The sequence below is a fragment of the Nannobrachium achirus genome (genome assembly GCF_963921795.1).
Source record: "Nannobrachium achirus genome assembly, chromosome: 15".
Taxonomy (NCBI): domain Eukaryota; kingdom Metazoa; phylum Chordata; class Actinopteri; order Myctophiformes; family Myctophidae; genus Nannobrachium; species Nannobrachium achirus.
The window spans coordinates 53,829,760-53,847,591 of NC_137822.1; the positions used below are offsets into that span (position 1 = coordinate 53,829,760).

At 42.4% G+C, this 17,832-nt stretch overlaps 2 protein-coding genes across 2 annotated transcripts in view; both read right to left on the reverse strand.

Annotated features, from left to right (window-relative positions):
- fer (fer (fps/fes related) tyrosine kinase) overlaps window positions 1-6,626 on the reverse strand; it is a 42,602-nt gene extending 35,976 nt beyond the window's left edge. Inside the window, exons 1-3 of the mRNA XM_080742485.1 lie at window positions 6,522-6,626; window positions 4,444-4,677; window positions 1,780-1,920 (exon numbers count right to left, since the gene is read on the reverse strand). Of these exons, the coding sequence (XP_080598611.1) occupies window positions 1,780-1,920; window positions 4,444-4,530 (228 nt within the window). The 5' untranslated portion in view covers window positions 4,531-4,677; window positions 6,522-6,626. The remainder of the gene's footprint in view (window positions 1-1,779; window positions 1,921-4,443; window positions 4,678-6,521) is intronic.
- A 2,748-nt stretch (window positions 6,627-9,374) lies between these two features.
- On the reverse strand, window positions 9,375-15,545 carry atp6v1g1 (ATPase H+ transporting V1 subunit G1). The gene is made up of 3 exons (XM_080743177.1): window positions 15,290-15,545; window positions 13,299-13,399; window positions 9,375-10,166 (listed from the first exon to the last, which is right to left on the reverse strand). The coding sequence occupies exons 1-3, from the start codon at window positions 15,369-15,371 to the stop codon at window positions 9,993-9,995; spliced, it is 357 nt and encodes a 118-aa protein (XP_080599303.1). The 5' UTR covers window positions 15,372-15,545; the 3' UTR covers window positions 9,375-9,992.
- Window positions 15,546-17,832: the final 2,287 nt, after the last annotated feature.

The window sequence follows — 17,832 nt, forward strand, 5'->3', positions numbered from 1 at the left end:
GCATGTATCTTTTAGCATAAAATAAATTTGTCAACGCAGAGATCGCAGCTAGCTGCTGCTACACATAGTTACTGCTAAGCTTAGGATGGCTTCTCATGGTTCAAGACTCTGCAGTCTTTTACTTTTAATCATGTAGAAGTCTGCAGTGGCGCTCTGCTGCTACACATAACCAGAGTCTGACTGACACAGGTTTTATGTGGCGTTGGGTTCCGTGTTTTGGGGGGTTTTAAAGCGCTCTCTGGTTGGCCGAGCCCTGCCAAGACAGAGAGCAAGCTCATTAGTTTTGGGGGGTATTGCTGCGTTCCCTGATTTTGCTTAGCATGCTCAGAAATGCCTGCACAAAATTCAGGGAGCATCTCCGATCGCGGAGCCCTTCAAACGCCAAGTTTAACTGTATTCCATTTATGCAATAAATGGTTAAATATCCTTGCCAATATCTTGCCGAGTCTATCTGTTCATTATGTTATTAATTGTTATATTCTTGACGTGAATGTTCCTGCCTAAAATAAAGCATAGCGTAAGTTTATGCAGGGCATGGGAGTCAAGTCGCTGCCAGTCTGAGTGTCAGTTGTCAGTCAGCTCTGTTCTCATACCTCATTAACATATCTGCTGGTCATTATGTCACGTGACTGCCATACTCCAATCAGAGCTCTCAATCAGTAGGGAAGGCTCCTTTAAATAGAGCTTGCTTTCCCTACCAATGCTTGGTTCCGAAGCTTCGGAATCATTTGCTGCTTGCTTCCTCCTCCACCCCAGCCTCCACCTTTGCATGATCACTCTGGCTAAGCTCAAATACTTGTGATTGTCTGATTAAGTTACATGTCAATGTGGTTAAGCAAGTACTGTGATCTTGTCTAAGTTTCATGTCATGTTGTTAAGCTCATACTGTGATTTTGTCTAAGTTCATGTCAATGGTTAAGCTCAATACTGTGATTTGACTATGTTACATGTCACGGTTATTGCTATTTGCTATTCTAACCCTATGGGGGGTATTGCTGCGTTCCCTGATTTTGCTTAGCATGCTCAGAAATGCCTGCACAAAATTCAGGGAGCATCTCCGATCGCGGAGCCCTTCAAACGCCAAGTTTAACTGTATTCCATTTATGCAATAAATGGTTAAATATCCTTGCCAATATCTTGCCGAGTCTATCTGTTCATTATGTTATTAATTGTTATATTCTTGACGTGAATGTTCCTGCCTAAAATAGCAGTTCTACATTCTCACAATGCCTCGCGGTTGAGAGGCGTTGTGAGCATGTAGATCTGCTATTTTCACAATGAAACAGATGGAGTCAAACTAATGTAAGGCCAACTCCTACAATTCCAGGGTGCTCATCAGGGTGGGGGATCCCCAGTTGAAATACAATTTTTTGTGGGGGTTGCGGCCTGAAAACCACCGCTATAAACAATACAAAGCTAAAAATGAAACCCCATTTGCGCATTTAGGGCAAACAGAAAGCAGGTGCCCGAATGTATATCGTCGTTGTCGAGTGGAAACCTCGTATCTCCATGTTTCAAATTAGCACGTTCTTTCGCAAAGTAAAGCCCTTATTCATCATGCGAGGCCGTCGCACAAAAGTAGTGAAAACGGCAGATCTACAAGCGCACAACGCCTCGCGGTGCGAGGCGTTGTGTGCTTGTAGATCGTCTGTTTTCACTAGTTTAAATCATTTTTAAAATGATAAATACAAAACAAACGGTTTTGGACATACAAGGTTTCCACCCGACAACGACGATATATTCGAGAACCACTGTGCCAACGCAGCATCGAGCACGCACCTTGCTGACGGTGCTGACGTAGTCCAGCTGAGGCGTGGCGTCGTGGCGTTCGGCCTGCTGCGAGATGTTGAGCAGCAGGGAGGCGTACTCCTTGTCACTCTTCACCCGGAGTGTCATGAAACGCTTCACAGATTCCAACAACTGAAAAACACAACGGTTTCGAATTATTTTCATGTTATTATTAGCATTCTCAGGGGCAGGAGAAGGATTCTGTTCTGTTCTCTGTGTGTGTGTGTGTGTGTGTGTGTGTGTGTGTGTGTGTGTGTGTGTGTGTGTGTGTGTGTGTGTGTGTGTGTGTGTGTGCGTGCAGGGGTGGACACTAAGGTCTCAGAGGCACTTGACCGTCGGGCAAGTACAGGTCATGTTCTACTTGCCCAAAGGTCATGCCCACATGCCCGAAAAGTAAATCGAATCGTCCATTATAAACTGATAGGTAACATTTGAATTACTGTTCAATTTAACACTTATTTTGCTTTACTTGTGTGTGTGTGTGTGTGTGTGTGTGTGTGTGTGTGTGTGTGTGTGTGTGTGTGTGTGTGTGTGTGTGTGTGTGTGTGTGTGTGTGTGTGTGTGTGTGTGTGTGTGTGTGTGTGTGTGCGCGTGTGCGTGTGCGCGTGTGCGTGTGTGTGTGTGTGTGAGAGAGAGAGAAAAAAAATCCACTGTCTGTGGATCTACCATCCCCACTGACCAGTCTTGCCCAAATATGGAGACCAGTTGTGGGACTCCATACTTGGACGTCAATATGACATTGATGATGCATTAATAACAGATATTTAATAATGATCAGATTTGTAGAGTGCTCTACAGAGAGCACTGTTTTGGTGAGTATCTGCTTCAGCATTCTGCACCCATTAAGATCAAAGCTCATTGTTACTATAATAAGTAGTTGTTCTAGTAGTTTATTTATTGTCACATGCTGGTGTAACGCCTCAACTTGCCCTCAGGGAGTATATCTCATCTCTCTCTCTCTCTCTCTTCTGTTAGTAGTGTCGCGTGCAGGGGCGTAATACCAAATTCTGGGCCCTGGGTACAAGGATTCACTGCGGGCCCCCCATGAATGTTAACTATTGAAAAATAGCAGATATACAAGCTCACAGCGCGGCACCGAGTGCCGCGCTGCAAGCTTGTATATCTGCTATTTTTGAAAAATCTTGAAAATGTGTGCAAGAAACCTATGTCAAGGACCCCCCCGATCTCAAAATATTTAGTTCCAGGGACCCCCAGAAGCAAAATGTGAGTTAGAAATGTTTGCTTAAAAAACACATACTGTATATTCAAAGATTTTCACACATTGTCACAATTTTTCAAAAATAGCAGATCTACAAGCTCGCACTCGGTGCCGCGCTGTGAGCTTGTATATCTGCTATTTTTCAATAGCTAAAGTTATAAGGGCCCCTCCACCTTGGGCCCCAGTAACTCAGTCCCACTTTCCTACCCCTTGTGACGCCCCTGGTCGCGTGGCCAGACTGTTGCCTCCCACAAATCAATGCTTCCCTCACACTGTCTGGAGCACGTAAGCTCAGATCATGAGTAGGGATGGGTATCGTTCACCTTTTAATCGATACGATACCTTTTTTGATACCTGGGAATCGATACGATACCTTTTTCGATACCATTTTCGATACTTTTTATTTATTATTATTATTATAATTATTATTTGCCTTTTTCTATGGGCTATTTTATAGACGTTGGATCATTATCATAATAATAAACACCAGTAAGGCTCCCTAATCGGTCACTTATCTCCACAAATAGGGCAAAAATGTGTTTTGACTCTCGGCTATTTTCACAGTAACGAGTGTAGCCTACTAAAGCAGTCATTAAACTCTCAGTAGCCCAATTGTTACAGATGCGACCGGCAAGGGGTGCATTCAAAAGTATCGAAACAAGGTATCGTTCGTTTTTATGTGAACCGATACCGATAGTATCGACGTCATTGAATCGATACCATTAAAAGTATCGCCGACGATACCCAACCCTAATCATGAGCCAGCGATACTGCGGATGTGAAGCCTCTTCCCCACTTCGGTTTCGTCTTTACAGCCGTGCAATTATTATCCTAATATAAATCAAAATCATCTAAGCATGTATAGCTTGCTGCATAGCAGAAATGGAATAGAAAAATCGAATGTAATGGAAATGCCAGCATTTGGGGAATAGAGGAATAGTTGTCTGTAACCGGATCGCTCGCCCCCAAAACACACTCACACCCATTTTTTTGGACCACTCGCCACCAAGCAGTTCTTGTATTTTTTTTTTTTTTAAGATTTGTTTTGGGGCTTTTATGCCTTTACTGTCAATAGACTGACAGGAAATGGGGAGAGAGATGGGGAGTGACATGCAGCAAAGGTCGACCGGATCGGGAATCGAACCGGCGACATGCTGTCAGGCATCAGAGCCTATGTAGTATGCACCCGGACCAGTAGGCCAGCAGGCGCCCTCTTGTAATGCTTTTAATGAGGTTAAGGCTAGGAATAAGGTTAGGTGTAGACATTGTTTTACTAAGCTTACTTTTAGGAATAAGGTTAGGTTTTTAGGCATAATTTTTATCGTGGTTCCGTTTAGGAATACCTGGTGGCGACTATTCCGAGGCCGCCGGATTACACCAAGGCGTGTGCTCTTGTATTCATTCTGTTACTATACGTAGTAGAAATATTGAAATACCTTTAGTTCCCAGTCTTGAAGCTTCAGGAGTCCTTCGTGGGAGTTGCGTAGGTCTCGACCGAACCCCATCATGGACACAACATACATACACCCCAACACACAACACACACACGCTCGCACTAATACATACTAACACTTGCACACATACATTAACACACACCGGACACTAATTCATAGCTACACACAAACATGCTAATGCCACACACACCCACATCAAGTTGACAACATGACGACCTGACAGAATGAAAGAGTATAAAGAAGCCGTTAAATTGAATAATAATGTCCTCGATATATCTTGTTCAAGTGGACAGAATATAGAATATAGTGCAACCAGTACAACCACAGTCTTCCACACACACACACACACACACACACACACACACACACACACCTTAAGTTGTATTTACACAAAAACATGAAAAGTATTAGTCTTATTAATGAGTGGCAATTGCATTTGCATTGATTTAGGGTGAAGTTGCTCTGGAAGACATAATTGCTTTCACCATGCAGGCTTTGTTTTATTCTAATGATATGCAGTCACACACACACACACACACACACACACACACCGTCAATCAGCAAGCTTACTCCACTTCAGCATAACTGAAGAGGAACTTGACAATATTCAGAAAGGAGAAGTGTCCCTTGAATCAATTAAAGCAATTTATGTGTGTTTTTGTTTGGTTCATTGCGTCAGAGTGAGGAGAAAATGTTCTCCCTAACATCACAGTGATGTCACGTCGGCATACAGTATGCTGTTAGTCGAGGTTTGTTTGTTGTTGTTCAATAAAGTTATATTACCCTGTGAGTTAAACCTGTTTGTTCGTCTTACTCATTTAAAAACTCCTCTTTCACGCCGAGTCACTTCGTTTTCTTCCCCGCAAAGTTTAACAAAACTTGGGTTTTTCTTTATTTTAGAAACCCCGGTTAGCTTCCATGCTAAACTAGCCTTCCCTGCTAAGTCCGGGTGGTCCCGGGGAATCTTTCCCTGGATTCATAAATAACAACAATATGATAATCGTAATTACATTATTATTAGCTAATAATAGCGCCTCACTTGGCACCTCCAATCTACTTGACATCAGTTGGACCAGGCGAGGGTCAGTTTAATAAAAGCAGGACGAGAAGAGAAGCAGGCTATCCTGGGATCACATCTAGCTCTGGTCCATAGCGTCAGAAGGAGTTCTCATTAACGCTATGTCACAGAGTAGCCCTTGTACACACCGCAGCGGTAGCCCAGGCTGCTCAGCCTCTCTTCTGTAGTGAAAATAAAATATACACTTTCGCTATTCACAAAAAAAAAAGACTTTTAAGATGCTGAAAGCCTGCTTTCCTCAGTGGGACCACTCGGACCCCCCCACCTCACGACTAAAATACACTTTTTGTCCAGGAAAGAAAATATGTCACCGTTGAGTTTTAGCTACTCCACAGCGCCCTCTACAGATCTTGTCAATGGAAAGTGCCGTTGACCAGATTTTGCCTTCCGGTGAAATATTTTTATTTTCTGGCTATAAAGTGTATTTTAGACGTGAGGTGAGGGGCTCAGAGTGTTGCCACTGAGGAAAGTGGGCTTTCAACTCCCTAAAGCCGTCTTTGTTTTGGTGAGTAGCGAAACCGTATTTTGTATTTTTACTACAGACGAGAGGGTGCGCAGCCTTTCGTGCGGCGCAAGGGCTGATCGGTGACATAGCGTTGATGAGAACTCATTCTAACGCTATGGGACCAGAGATATCCTGGGATCAAATCCACACCCTCACTGCTTTTTTCCCCCTTTGCCAAAAACACCGTTCGAGAACCGGGGGCCAGGGTTCGCCATGTCAGACGGGACGTTGAGTAATTAAAGACCCCGATCCAGGGATCCAGCCAGGTACCAGGGGATCGGGGTCTTTAATGTCTACCCGACCCGTCCTTCCTGGGTTTGTTGTCGGCTCTGGGGGAAAGGAGGACTGGAGGGTTGGGGGGGGGGGGGGGGGGGGGGGGCACGAAAAACCAGGCCCCTGACCCACTGAAACTGTCCGAACCGAAGTGGAAAAGCAGTGGGGGATCAGACACTAAAGTGAAGGCAGGCGGGGACTCACCGGCTCGGTTCCGATTAAGGAGATGTCTCGGTTCTCTTGGTGATTCTTCTGGTGGTTTTGGAAGTGAAATCCGTGTCTCCAGAAAAACGTCAAGTTAATTCCTCCGCTCCACTCGTTTCTTTTCTCTCTCTGTGGATCTCTCTCTCTCTCTCTCTCTCTCTCTCTCTCTCTCTCCCAACAACCGGGAGGGGCTTCCGCTGAGTGTGCGCGCGGCGCGTGTGTGTGTGTGTGTATTATACAGCCTATATTATATTATACACTTATACCTATATAATATATTTAATTACAGAAGTGAATGATATATTCACTTCTGTATATATATATATATATATATATATATATATATATATATATATATATATATATATATATATATATACTTCTGTAATATAATTCATTTCTGTAATTCTGTAATTCTATATCCATTTTGCATGGCATACAGCTCATTAAAAAAAATAAAAAAAATCCATATTTCAGAATATTATAATATTACACACAACCACTCAAAAGAAGGATTTATAATACAGAAATGTCAAACTCCATATATGTTGCACTCAGGCTACTTGGTCTGGAATACTTTTGAACAAATGTCTTCATCATTGGGGAGTGGCATGAAGGTGGTCAGCGTCAGCCTGTGGTACCGATGAGGTGTTATGGAAGCCCAGCTTTGCTTTGATAGTGTGGTTGGGTCTGGTGTCTTTCATCTACTCTTGACAACACAACACAGATTCTCTGTGGGGTTCATGTCAGGCCAGTTGGCTTGTCAGTTAAGCACAGTAATAATACCATGGTCAGTACACCAGTTAGTTACTAGTAGTTTTGGCTCTGTGGGTAAGTGCCAACTGCCAAGTGCTTCTGGAAAAGGAAATCAGCATCTCCATAAAGTTGCAAAAGTGCTCTAAAATCTCCGGGTAGATGGCTGTGTTGACTCTGAACTTGATAAAACAGTGGAGTAAAACCAGCAGATGCCATAGCATCCCAAATCATCACTGACTGCGGACACTCTGTACCACTCAGTCTTCCTCCAGATACCTTGATCTCCAAATGAAATCCAAGTTGCCTGATGGTGTCGTGGGTGCCATGTCATCTGCTGGTGTTGGTCCACTGTGTTTTACCACCCACAGAGCCAAAACTACTATAACTGGTGTACTGACCATGGTATTACTGGCCTTAACTGACCAGACACAACCACACAGATGAACTAAAGGCCTCTATCAAAGCAAACATGGGCTTCCATTAAACACCTCAGCAGTACCACAGGCTGATCACCTTCATGCCACGCTCCACTGACGAAGAAATCTGTTCAAAAGTATTCCAGACCAAGTAGGCTACTTTTGTCATTTTTTAATTAGAATCCTGAAAAGTAAACAGTTTTGGACATGAGGTTTCCACCAGACAGTGACGATACACACACACACACACACACACACACACACACACAGAGAGAGAGAGATACCTAGTAGACTTTATCTTAATTAAGCCTAATTTAGAACTTTACCGTAGCCTATGTTTTTATTTCTTTACACACATACATCTGGTGAAGGTGCATTTAGTCACCATACTCTATGATTATGAGGGACGTATTCCTAATCCCATATTCGGTCATAAAATATGCATTAATGTGTTACATACTGGTGCACTAGTTAAACCAGATATAGCGCAATACAAAATTCTCCCTGATATGGGCATAATGGAGATTTGTCTTGGGCAAGACACTGAACCCCACATTGCCTCCAATGAGTCGGTCAGTGTTAGCTTGCCACCATTGGTATCTGAATGTGGTGAGGAGCTGAGGACGCTGGCATTGACTGTTCGCCACTTCACCTCCCAATGTATGAATGAATGAACCATTGTAAAGCACTTTGCATAGTAGAAAAGCGCTATAAAAATGCAACTCATTTACAAGACACAATTGGAGAATGTAGAGGAATTTTGATCGTTTGCCTGTTTTCTCTCCCATCAATACAGCATGGAATTGTGGACAAAATTGTATACAATGACAACAACATATTCTACGCCTTGGGTCTGCTAAATCTCATCAAATGGTGGTCCATGGCTAGAATGCAGAATAGATAATGGACCTCGATATGAAAATGGTTGAAAAACACTTATTTAAACCCATTCCCATATACGTCTGGAAGCATGCATCTCCCAAAATGTACACAGTTTTAAAACAGGTGGTTAGGTCCATCGGGGAGATGGTATTATTTAACCAAATTAGCCAATATTATTTGAGGCTGAAGATTATGGCAAACATTACATGTCTACAAGATATTCTACTAGACTAGAGAGTCACATCAAATAATGCTGTGCAACATATATGACACAGATCATACATAGAATCACCTTCATTTCATTTGTTAATTACCATATTTATATTTAGGGTAAGTGACCTTTTTTCCTTTTTTAATCAGCTCCAGTTGTGTCTGCTTTCTTGGTGTCATAACTTACAATTTCACTCGTTTAATCTATATATCCTCTTGAATGAGTTCTCTCTCCTGATTGGATACAATTGGTATCCCAACCTGAAAATGTATTTTGTTATTAAAGAGCAAGAGAGACATGGAGATGCCTGGTGCCAAACAAACACTCTATAGCAACTAGTAATATCAGAACATAGAGCTACATTTAACAGTTTAACAAAACAATATCACTTACCCTACCTGTATTGCATGTAGTACATACAGCAAATAAGCACGACATGTGTGCGTGCATGTCTGTGTACATAAAATGTACTTGCATGCGTCAAATGTCTGTACAGGATACCTGACAAATAGTTGAAATGCAGAAAATAATTTCACAGAATAAGAGTCTGATCACATTTCACTTAATCATTTAAACATTTAATGTGATTTTCCCATTGAATATTTCAGAGCGCACAATACCATAGCAACACATCATACAGGGTCTGCCATTAAGATTTTACCTACTTGCCCTAGGAGGTACCGTTGTCTGTGGTGCAGTGCATACATTTCTTTCAATAGACTTTGCAAATCCATTGCCTGTTGAACGTGTGCACTACAGTCCGAGTTTCTTCAAAAACCATATTACATCAATAATTCACTCATTATATTTAATTGCAGATACAAATTGGGTTCAAGGTTCCAGTATTAGCCTAAGCAATTTGAAGCATGGACAGGTAAAAGCAATACGGCAGAAACTGAACCCATCAAATGAATGAAAATACCCCAGGCAAGCAGGCAATCCTTATTGCCAGACTCATGCCATAGCAAATATACTCCAATACAGTAAGACTCAACTAACAATTTCACAATAAGAGTCGCCATGATGCTGGCAAGGGAATGAAAACAAGCATTGTCAGTCATACCATAAATAATCAAAAGCACCTTCCAAATACAACACACACACATAAGCGACGGATGGGTGTCATTTTCTCAAGAGCTACGGAACATTGGGGAGGTTATCAAACCCAAGGATGGATTGATTGGCCCGGCGGCATTCATGTCCCTTTTAACCAGCAACCCTGTAGTTGGCGTGGATCTCAGGGCGGATGTCGCAGACGGCCGCCAGCAGAGATGTGAGCACAGCTTCGCGGTTCTGCCCGAAGCCGCTCTGGATCTGGGCCATCCTGGTCACGGTCTCACGATCCACCTCCACCGCACTGTTACCATGGGAGCCCAGGGCCTGGTCGAAGAGAAGGTAAAACGTTTTTGTGGGGTTTATTAAAACCCATTTAGGCTTAGAATTATTGAATGCTTTAACTATTGAAAAATAGCAGATATACAAGCTCACAGCACGGCACCGAGTGCCGCGCTGCGAGCTTGTAGATCTGCTATTTTTGAAAAGGTTGTGAAAATGTGTGCAAATCTTTGAATATAAGCATTTTTAAAGTGAATGTTTGTGACTCAAATTTTGCTTCTGGGGTGGACCCTGGAACTATATATTTTGAGATGGGGGTCCGTGGCCAAATAAATATCAGTTTGGGCCAATTGGGGGTCCTTGACACAAGTTTGAGAACCACTGACATAGTAGTCTCTCAAGAACAGACTAACTGAGCTCCAGTTAAGTGAAAAGGACCTTTTCTTTGACGATGGCTGGCCAGATTGCTGACATAGAAACATAGGTTTTTCAAAAAACCTTAGAAGGATTCAAAAGACACTTATAGAATCGGGTCAAAATTCTAATTTTCATGATTTTTCAAAAATAGCAGATCTACAAGCTTGCAGCGCGGCACTCGGTGCCGCGCTGTGAGCTTGTATATCTGCTATTTTTCAATAGTTAAAGCATTAAATAATGATACACAATAATGTGTACCCGTTCTAAATGGGTTAATTTATTTCATTAAAAGTAGTTATTTTCTATCTACATGCTTAGCGACATGGGGTGCGTAATTGATAGAAGATGAAGTAATTGTTTTGCGTCAACTACTCCTTTAAGAAGAATCAAATACTAAGGTTGAAAGTTTACATTTCCCTGATGAGAATTTTTAAATCGTGTATACTGAGCGCATTGAACACATACTGAATACAACTTCACATTAGTGAAGTTGTATCGGCCACCGATATGACCTTTTTGGCCATATCGGTATGCACCGATATGAGACAATATGCACCGATATGCGACCGATATGACCGATATGACCGATATAACCGATATGCGACCGATATAACCGATATTACTTTTTGGGGGGGGCTAATGAAAGTTACAAGTATGGTTTGTGCGATGTGAAATGTGATAATTACAGTAATCCTTAATCATATTCCATCATATTCAAGGGCTTTAGGAGAGAAATGAGATTCCAGTCCAGTTAGAGCACAGCAGATTGGAGGTCTGTGGCTCTTTAAAGACTAAAAGCAGGAGTCGACATTAGAACCAGCCCGCTGGCCCGTATGTACTTTTTAGAGTGACAGGGCCACCAGAACTCACCAGGGACTTGCCCGTTTGGGCCAGTGAATTTAATGCCTTGAAAATAAAACAAGTAATAAGGTTTATATCTAATTTCACATGTATTCCCTGTGGTACTGTAACTGTTTTGTAATAATTTCGGTGAAATCGTCTCGTAATTACTGCTAAAATATAGCGTTGCGTGATCCAGATCAAAGTTACCTTCTGCGTGCTTGCGCACAGCGCTGCAGTCACAGTGGAGTGGCTCCACTACAGATGGGATTTATGGCTCTTTGAAGTGAGCCGGATCTCTAAGATCCGTTCCTTTCAAAGAGCCGTTCATTTACAAAAGGAACGGCTCCCTATACTGCGAACCGGATCCCATCGTTCATTTCAAAGAGCCGTTCAAAAGACTCGATTCGTTTATGAACGCCCCATCTCTATGCTCCACGCTGACACGCTCATTCACATCCATGCGTTCGGCTCCGTTGATGCTGCTAACAGCTAAACAGCGTTAGCTTCTACAGATTGTTGACAACGGAGCGCTGTTGCCCTGCTGTTCAGTATGTCCACCGCGGGTCAGAATCAGAAAGTAGGCCTACAATAGACAAGTTATGTTCTTGAAGTTGGGGAAAGGTCCATTTACTATACTGAAAGAAGACGCTGTCGCAAGTCGCTGTGTGTCTAGTGAATGAGAGAGGGGCGGTCCTGTGTGTGTGTGTGTGTGTGTGTGTGTGTGTGTGTGTGTGTGTGTGTGTGTGTGTGTGTGTGTGTGTGTGCGTGCGTGCGTGTGCGTGTGCGCGGAACGCATTCGGCAAATTAGTTTCTTTTAACTGTAAATATTTAGAATCAACATGTACTGTAGCCTATTGAGAAAACGAGAAGATGAGAATGGTCAATGGAGTGTCTCAGTGTCAGAGATGGATGCATCATGTAACACAACTGTGGGCACTATAAGGAAGAGTGGGAACTTTGATGTCAAATTTGGCAATTCTTTTTCTACATGTTAAAAAAGTCAAATATTTAGAAAATGGCCTTAAGTAATGTAACACATAGGCATACATGATTGAACATTCCACAGTTAAGGTCTAATATTTCTATAATTGCTGTCCTATCTTCTGTATAACTGACTAGCTGGAGCAGGAATGTATACACAGTTTATAAATATGATGCAATTATTTTATTTTATATCATCTATAAAATACAGCTTTGATAGCCTTGATCCTAGGCTAATTAACCCCGAATTAGGAGATCCTGGGAAGGCAGACAGACAGCTGTCAATCCACCCGATCTGGGCTGGGGCCCTCACCAGTTAAACAGGCTACAGCTGGTGTTAGGAGCAGGCCTATATTTATGGGGGATGATATTTTGAATGGCAAAAGGGACAGGACAGTACAGTTCACTGATACAACTTCTACTGAAAGGATTTAAACCACAGAAAGCTCAATGGCTTGTTTGGCATTGGGGTCCTATGTACTCAATTCATAACCAAAAAAAAGACGCTGGTATCGAAGATGAACGAGGACGCAAGTTTTGCGTCCACACGCGTGTCAGGGCCAGTGATCATCAACATCCACTGGCCCTGAGGGCCAGTAGTAAATTTCCCTTAATGTCTACCCCTGCTAAAAGGCCTGTTTTATATATATATATATGTATTTATCGGTATCGTATCGGTATCGGTGATGGCTCCCCTCTCTAGAATCGGTATCGTATCGGATCACAAAAAAGTCTATCGGTCGGTCACTACTTCACATCTTTGATTATCAAAGAAGTCAATTAGAGTGTTTTACTTAACGCCTTCAATCATTTGTCGGGAGGAAGGCATTAAGTATTATACTATAAACATCTTTGTACATTTCCCTTAATGCAGTCATTAAGTAAATTACTGCTTGCTAGTAGTAATAATTATTAATTACAAGTAGTAGTACTTACAGCAGCTTCTTTGCTTTTAAACTCCTTTTCTCTCTGGAGCCGATATTGTTCGATTTCAGCCTGAGCTTCCTCTTTGGCCTGCTTCAGACGACGGTTTTTACCTAAAGACACAGAGAGTACAAATTCATATACTGTATATATTATAAGTCTCAGTAAGACCAATTTAAAGTCAAAGTTTTACAAATTACTAGGTACAACTAGTACTACTACTACTACTACTACAACTTTGTTTATATGCAATACATGAAGCTTTGAGTGTGACTAGAATATACCATTTGAATCGAGTCCATCAAAGGCTTGATTCCCATAGCAAAATCACGATCAGTTATTTCTCTATTCAAATAACGAGGTTGTGATTTTTACGGACTTCATCCGTGTACATGCAAATTTGGGCCTGCAAAATGTCCTTTGACCACAACCTATCCATCCTCTACACATCTTACAGCTTTAATGTCACAACTGCTCCCAACTTAACACGAGACTGGAAAATTCCATTTGACTGTGTCAGCTGACTGGGTGACACAGGTTCATTGTAGCTTCCCAGTTTAAGGAACAATATTGAACATATCATTATTGTACTATTAACTCCCAACGTAATCTACATTCAGTTATGACAGGCCACACTATAATCTATGACACATTGTACTAGTCGATACTGTACTATACTCTGAGATAACTGTGCTATTCTGTTATGACAGGCACTGAAAATTAAACGATCACTTGTGTTAGAACATGCATCTGGTCAGTCCATTGCGATTGTGATGTGTCTATTAAAAAAACATTACTATAATCCATAAAACACATGGTACCACATTCTATACTCTGATACCATAACCCCCAAAGTACTGTACTAGTATACAGTGTTATGACATATTATAAACACAATGGTACTTACTACATTCTATATCCCACAATATAAAGAGTGCACTGTGCAGTGCATGCTGATTCAGTAGGCCTATACGCGCACCCACATCCAAATATAAAGATGGTAGCACTAGCAGTATTGGTAGCAGCAGCAGTAGTGGGGGTGGTGGTGGTGGTACAGTAGGCAAGTCAGATTGGCACTTGGCAGTGCTAGTTTGAGCTAGAACAGTACTAGCAGTAGTATTGTACTTACTAGTTTGAGCTAGAACAGTACTAGCAGTAGTATTGTACTTACTAGTAGTACTAGTAGTAGCCTAGTAGTGATAGGCTACTACTAGGGACTAAACAATCTTTAACACTAGCAGCCGACTGCTGCAGTACTGTACATACCAACAGTAACAGTAAGGTGGGGTTCAGGCCCTGGGCCCAAAGGACCAGGGATCCTCGGTTCCCCTCTATTAAAAAATAACCAAACTAAAATAAATGCTTTTATACTAAGATAGAGAGCATGCTATGGAAAAGGCAGGTGCCCACATATCACTAGTGCCCAGCTGTCAAATGTCTCTCTAGTCTACATAGCTCACATAAGATGGTTTTGGTGCCCACATGTCTCTAGTGCCCAGTTGGTTTTGGTGGCCACCTGACCAGTTCCCCCTTCAGTGCTCCCATACTGCCAAATGGGGGCAGACCTCCATTCAGAAACACCCCCACTTAGAAACATCCCCATTCAGAAATACCCCCACTGAGGTTAGGGTTTAGGTTAGGTTTAGGTGACACCTCCAAATAGAATAATGGAAGTCAATCTTCTGAATGGCAATGTTTCTGAATGGAGATTTGTAACCCTTCCAAATGGACCCTTACAGCCAGGTCTGTAACTCATCTGAGTTACACCCTCTGAGTGTACAAATGGAACCCCCAAGACAGTGAGTGTCCACTTTACAGTTAAACAGCCCAGCCACCGACTTAGCTAAGCTTATAACCACCGTTTTATCACGACTTTGCTCAAACAGGCCGCACGACAGCCAAACACGCAGTCGCTGCGACAGCTTTAGCGCGATTTAACATAATGATTTTAACGATAAGGACATTGGGTTCGCTGCAGTTCTGCTCGGTGGCTTTTTACTTACGCTTGCGGGCCTCGGCCACCTTCTCCGCGGCTCGTTTCTCGGCCTGCAGCAGCTGCTGGATGCCCTGGGACTGACTCGCCATTTTCGGTTAACGTTTTCGTGTTCCTCTCGTCTCGAAAAGGCCAGAAAACGACGGCAAACAGCAGACGGCAGGAACGAAACGCGGAATAACCGAGTTTGGGAGGAATGAACGGAGGATGAGAGAGAGGCTTGTTGTGAAGGTCGGTGGAGGAAACAGGACTGATGATGTGTGGAAAGTCAGCTGACCCCGTGGTGATTAACGCAGTCACGTGATATGTGTCAATGCTCAGGGGTGGAGAAAAAAATCAAACCTCGGTTCGAAGTGGAGCGGTGAATCTGTGTGTGTGTGTGTGTGTGTGTGTGTGTGTGTGTGTGTGTGTGTGTGTGTGTGTGTGTGTGTGTGTGTGTGTGTGTGTGTGTGTGTGTGTGTGTGTGTTTGTGCCTGCACAACAGCGCCCCTCCTTTAACTTGTGTGGCCACTCAAGGTATTGCCAGGCTACAGACATACCCAGCCAGCCAGCCAGCCAGCCAGCCAGCCAGCCAGCCACATAGCCAGCCAGCCACAGACATACCTGTCTATTGGGAGCGCTTTCACCGCTCCAATAAAATAAAAACTAAAACACAATAATGATAATTAAATAAATATTACTATATCTTATTATACTATTATTAGGCTATTATTATTATTATTATTACTGCTGTTGCTGTCAGTGGTGGAAAAAGTATCAATACTGCAATGTAGAAATACTCTAGTAGGCCTACAAGTAAAAGTCTGGAATTCAAAATGTACATCAAGTACCAAGAAAAGGTACAAAATGTTTCAAAATAGCAGATCTGCAAGCTCACCCAAAGGGTCGACGCGTTCTCAGCTTGTAGATCGGATATTTTCAAATAACCTAGCTAGGTATAAAATAGGGGTGGTAAATGTATGTTTTTAATAATACCGTATGCAAAGTATATACACACACACACACACACACACACACACACACACACACACACACACACACACACACACACACACACACACACACACACACACACACACACACACACACACACACACACACACACAAAGAAAAAGAAAACGACGAATGGACAGTGCACTTACATTTTATTTTCCTGCTAAAACAAGCTAAACCATTGTGAGAGTGTGTCGTGTCACCTGACTTTGGGCTACTTTTCATGTGACAGAATGGGTGTTCGTTTTGTGAGAAGGGCCAGCGAGGCGGGCGGCGTTGAGCAGCAAGTTTGTATATTTTGCTCTTTTGAGCCGCACTGCAATAAAACCGCTTCAGCCTCTCTCATATTTATCACTGATACGCTTTGCTTTTGTCACGTTAAAGGAGTAGTTCACCCCCAAAATGGCTTTTTTTCTATTGATTGCTCACGCCATGGATGATGGAGATTTGAGTTCAATAATATTTTTAGTTTTTTTGTCACATTCCTAAAGAGCTATGGCGATTCTTGGTCAGCAGGGGGGAGTCTTGACTCGTGGGTTGACAACTACAATGATTGGAAACATATGTAATGTATGTCAAATTCAATGTTCAATGATATAGCCATGCTGGTGCGTATTATACTCTACAGGTGTATAAGATATGCCACTATAAGGCTTTGAATAAATTATAAATAATCTGTGGATGAACGCTCATACATTCATGCTCAGCCATCTCTCTCTCTCTCTCTCTCTCTCTCTCTCTCTCTCTCTCTCTCTCTCTCTCTCTCTCTTTCTCTCTTTCTCTCTCTCTCTCACTATCTCACACACACACGCACACACTCACGCGTGTGCGCGCGCACACACACACACACACACACACACACACACACACACACACACACACACACACACACACACACACACACACACACACAGCACACACACACACACACACACACACACAAGCTTTATCGTTGTCAATTAATTATATGTTCATTTGTTCATGCAAATGGCAATTAATCAATTAATCAGTCAATTAAACTGCACTTTAGGCAGGAACATTCACGTCAAGTCAATTTAACCATTTATTGCAAAATGGAATACACGTCAAGCATATTTAACCATTAATTGCATAAATGGAATACAGTTAATCTTGGCGTTTAAAGGGCTGTTTGGAGATGCTCCCTGAAATTTTGTGCAAGCTTTTCTGAGCATGCTAAGCAAAATCAGGGATCACTAAGCAATACCCCCATAGGGTTCAATAGCAGAATAATAACAATAGATTGACATGTAACTTAGTCAAAATCACAGTATTGAGCTTAACAACATTGACCTGTAACTTAATCAGACAATTACAAGTATTTGAGCTTAGTCAGACTGATCGTGCAACGGTGGAGGCTGGGGTGGAGGAGGCAGCTAGCAGCGAATGATTCCGAAGCTTCGGAAACCAAGCATAGCATAGGTAGAGAAAGCAAGCCCTATTTAAAGGAGCCTTCCCTTGATTGGAGTATGGCAGTCATGTGACGTAATGATGACCAGCAGATATGATAATGAGGTATGAGAACAGAGCTGACTGACATCT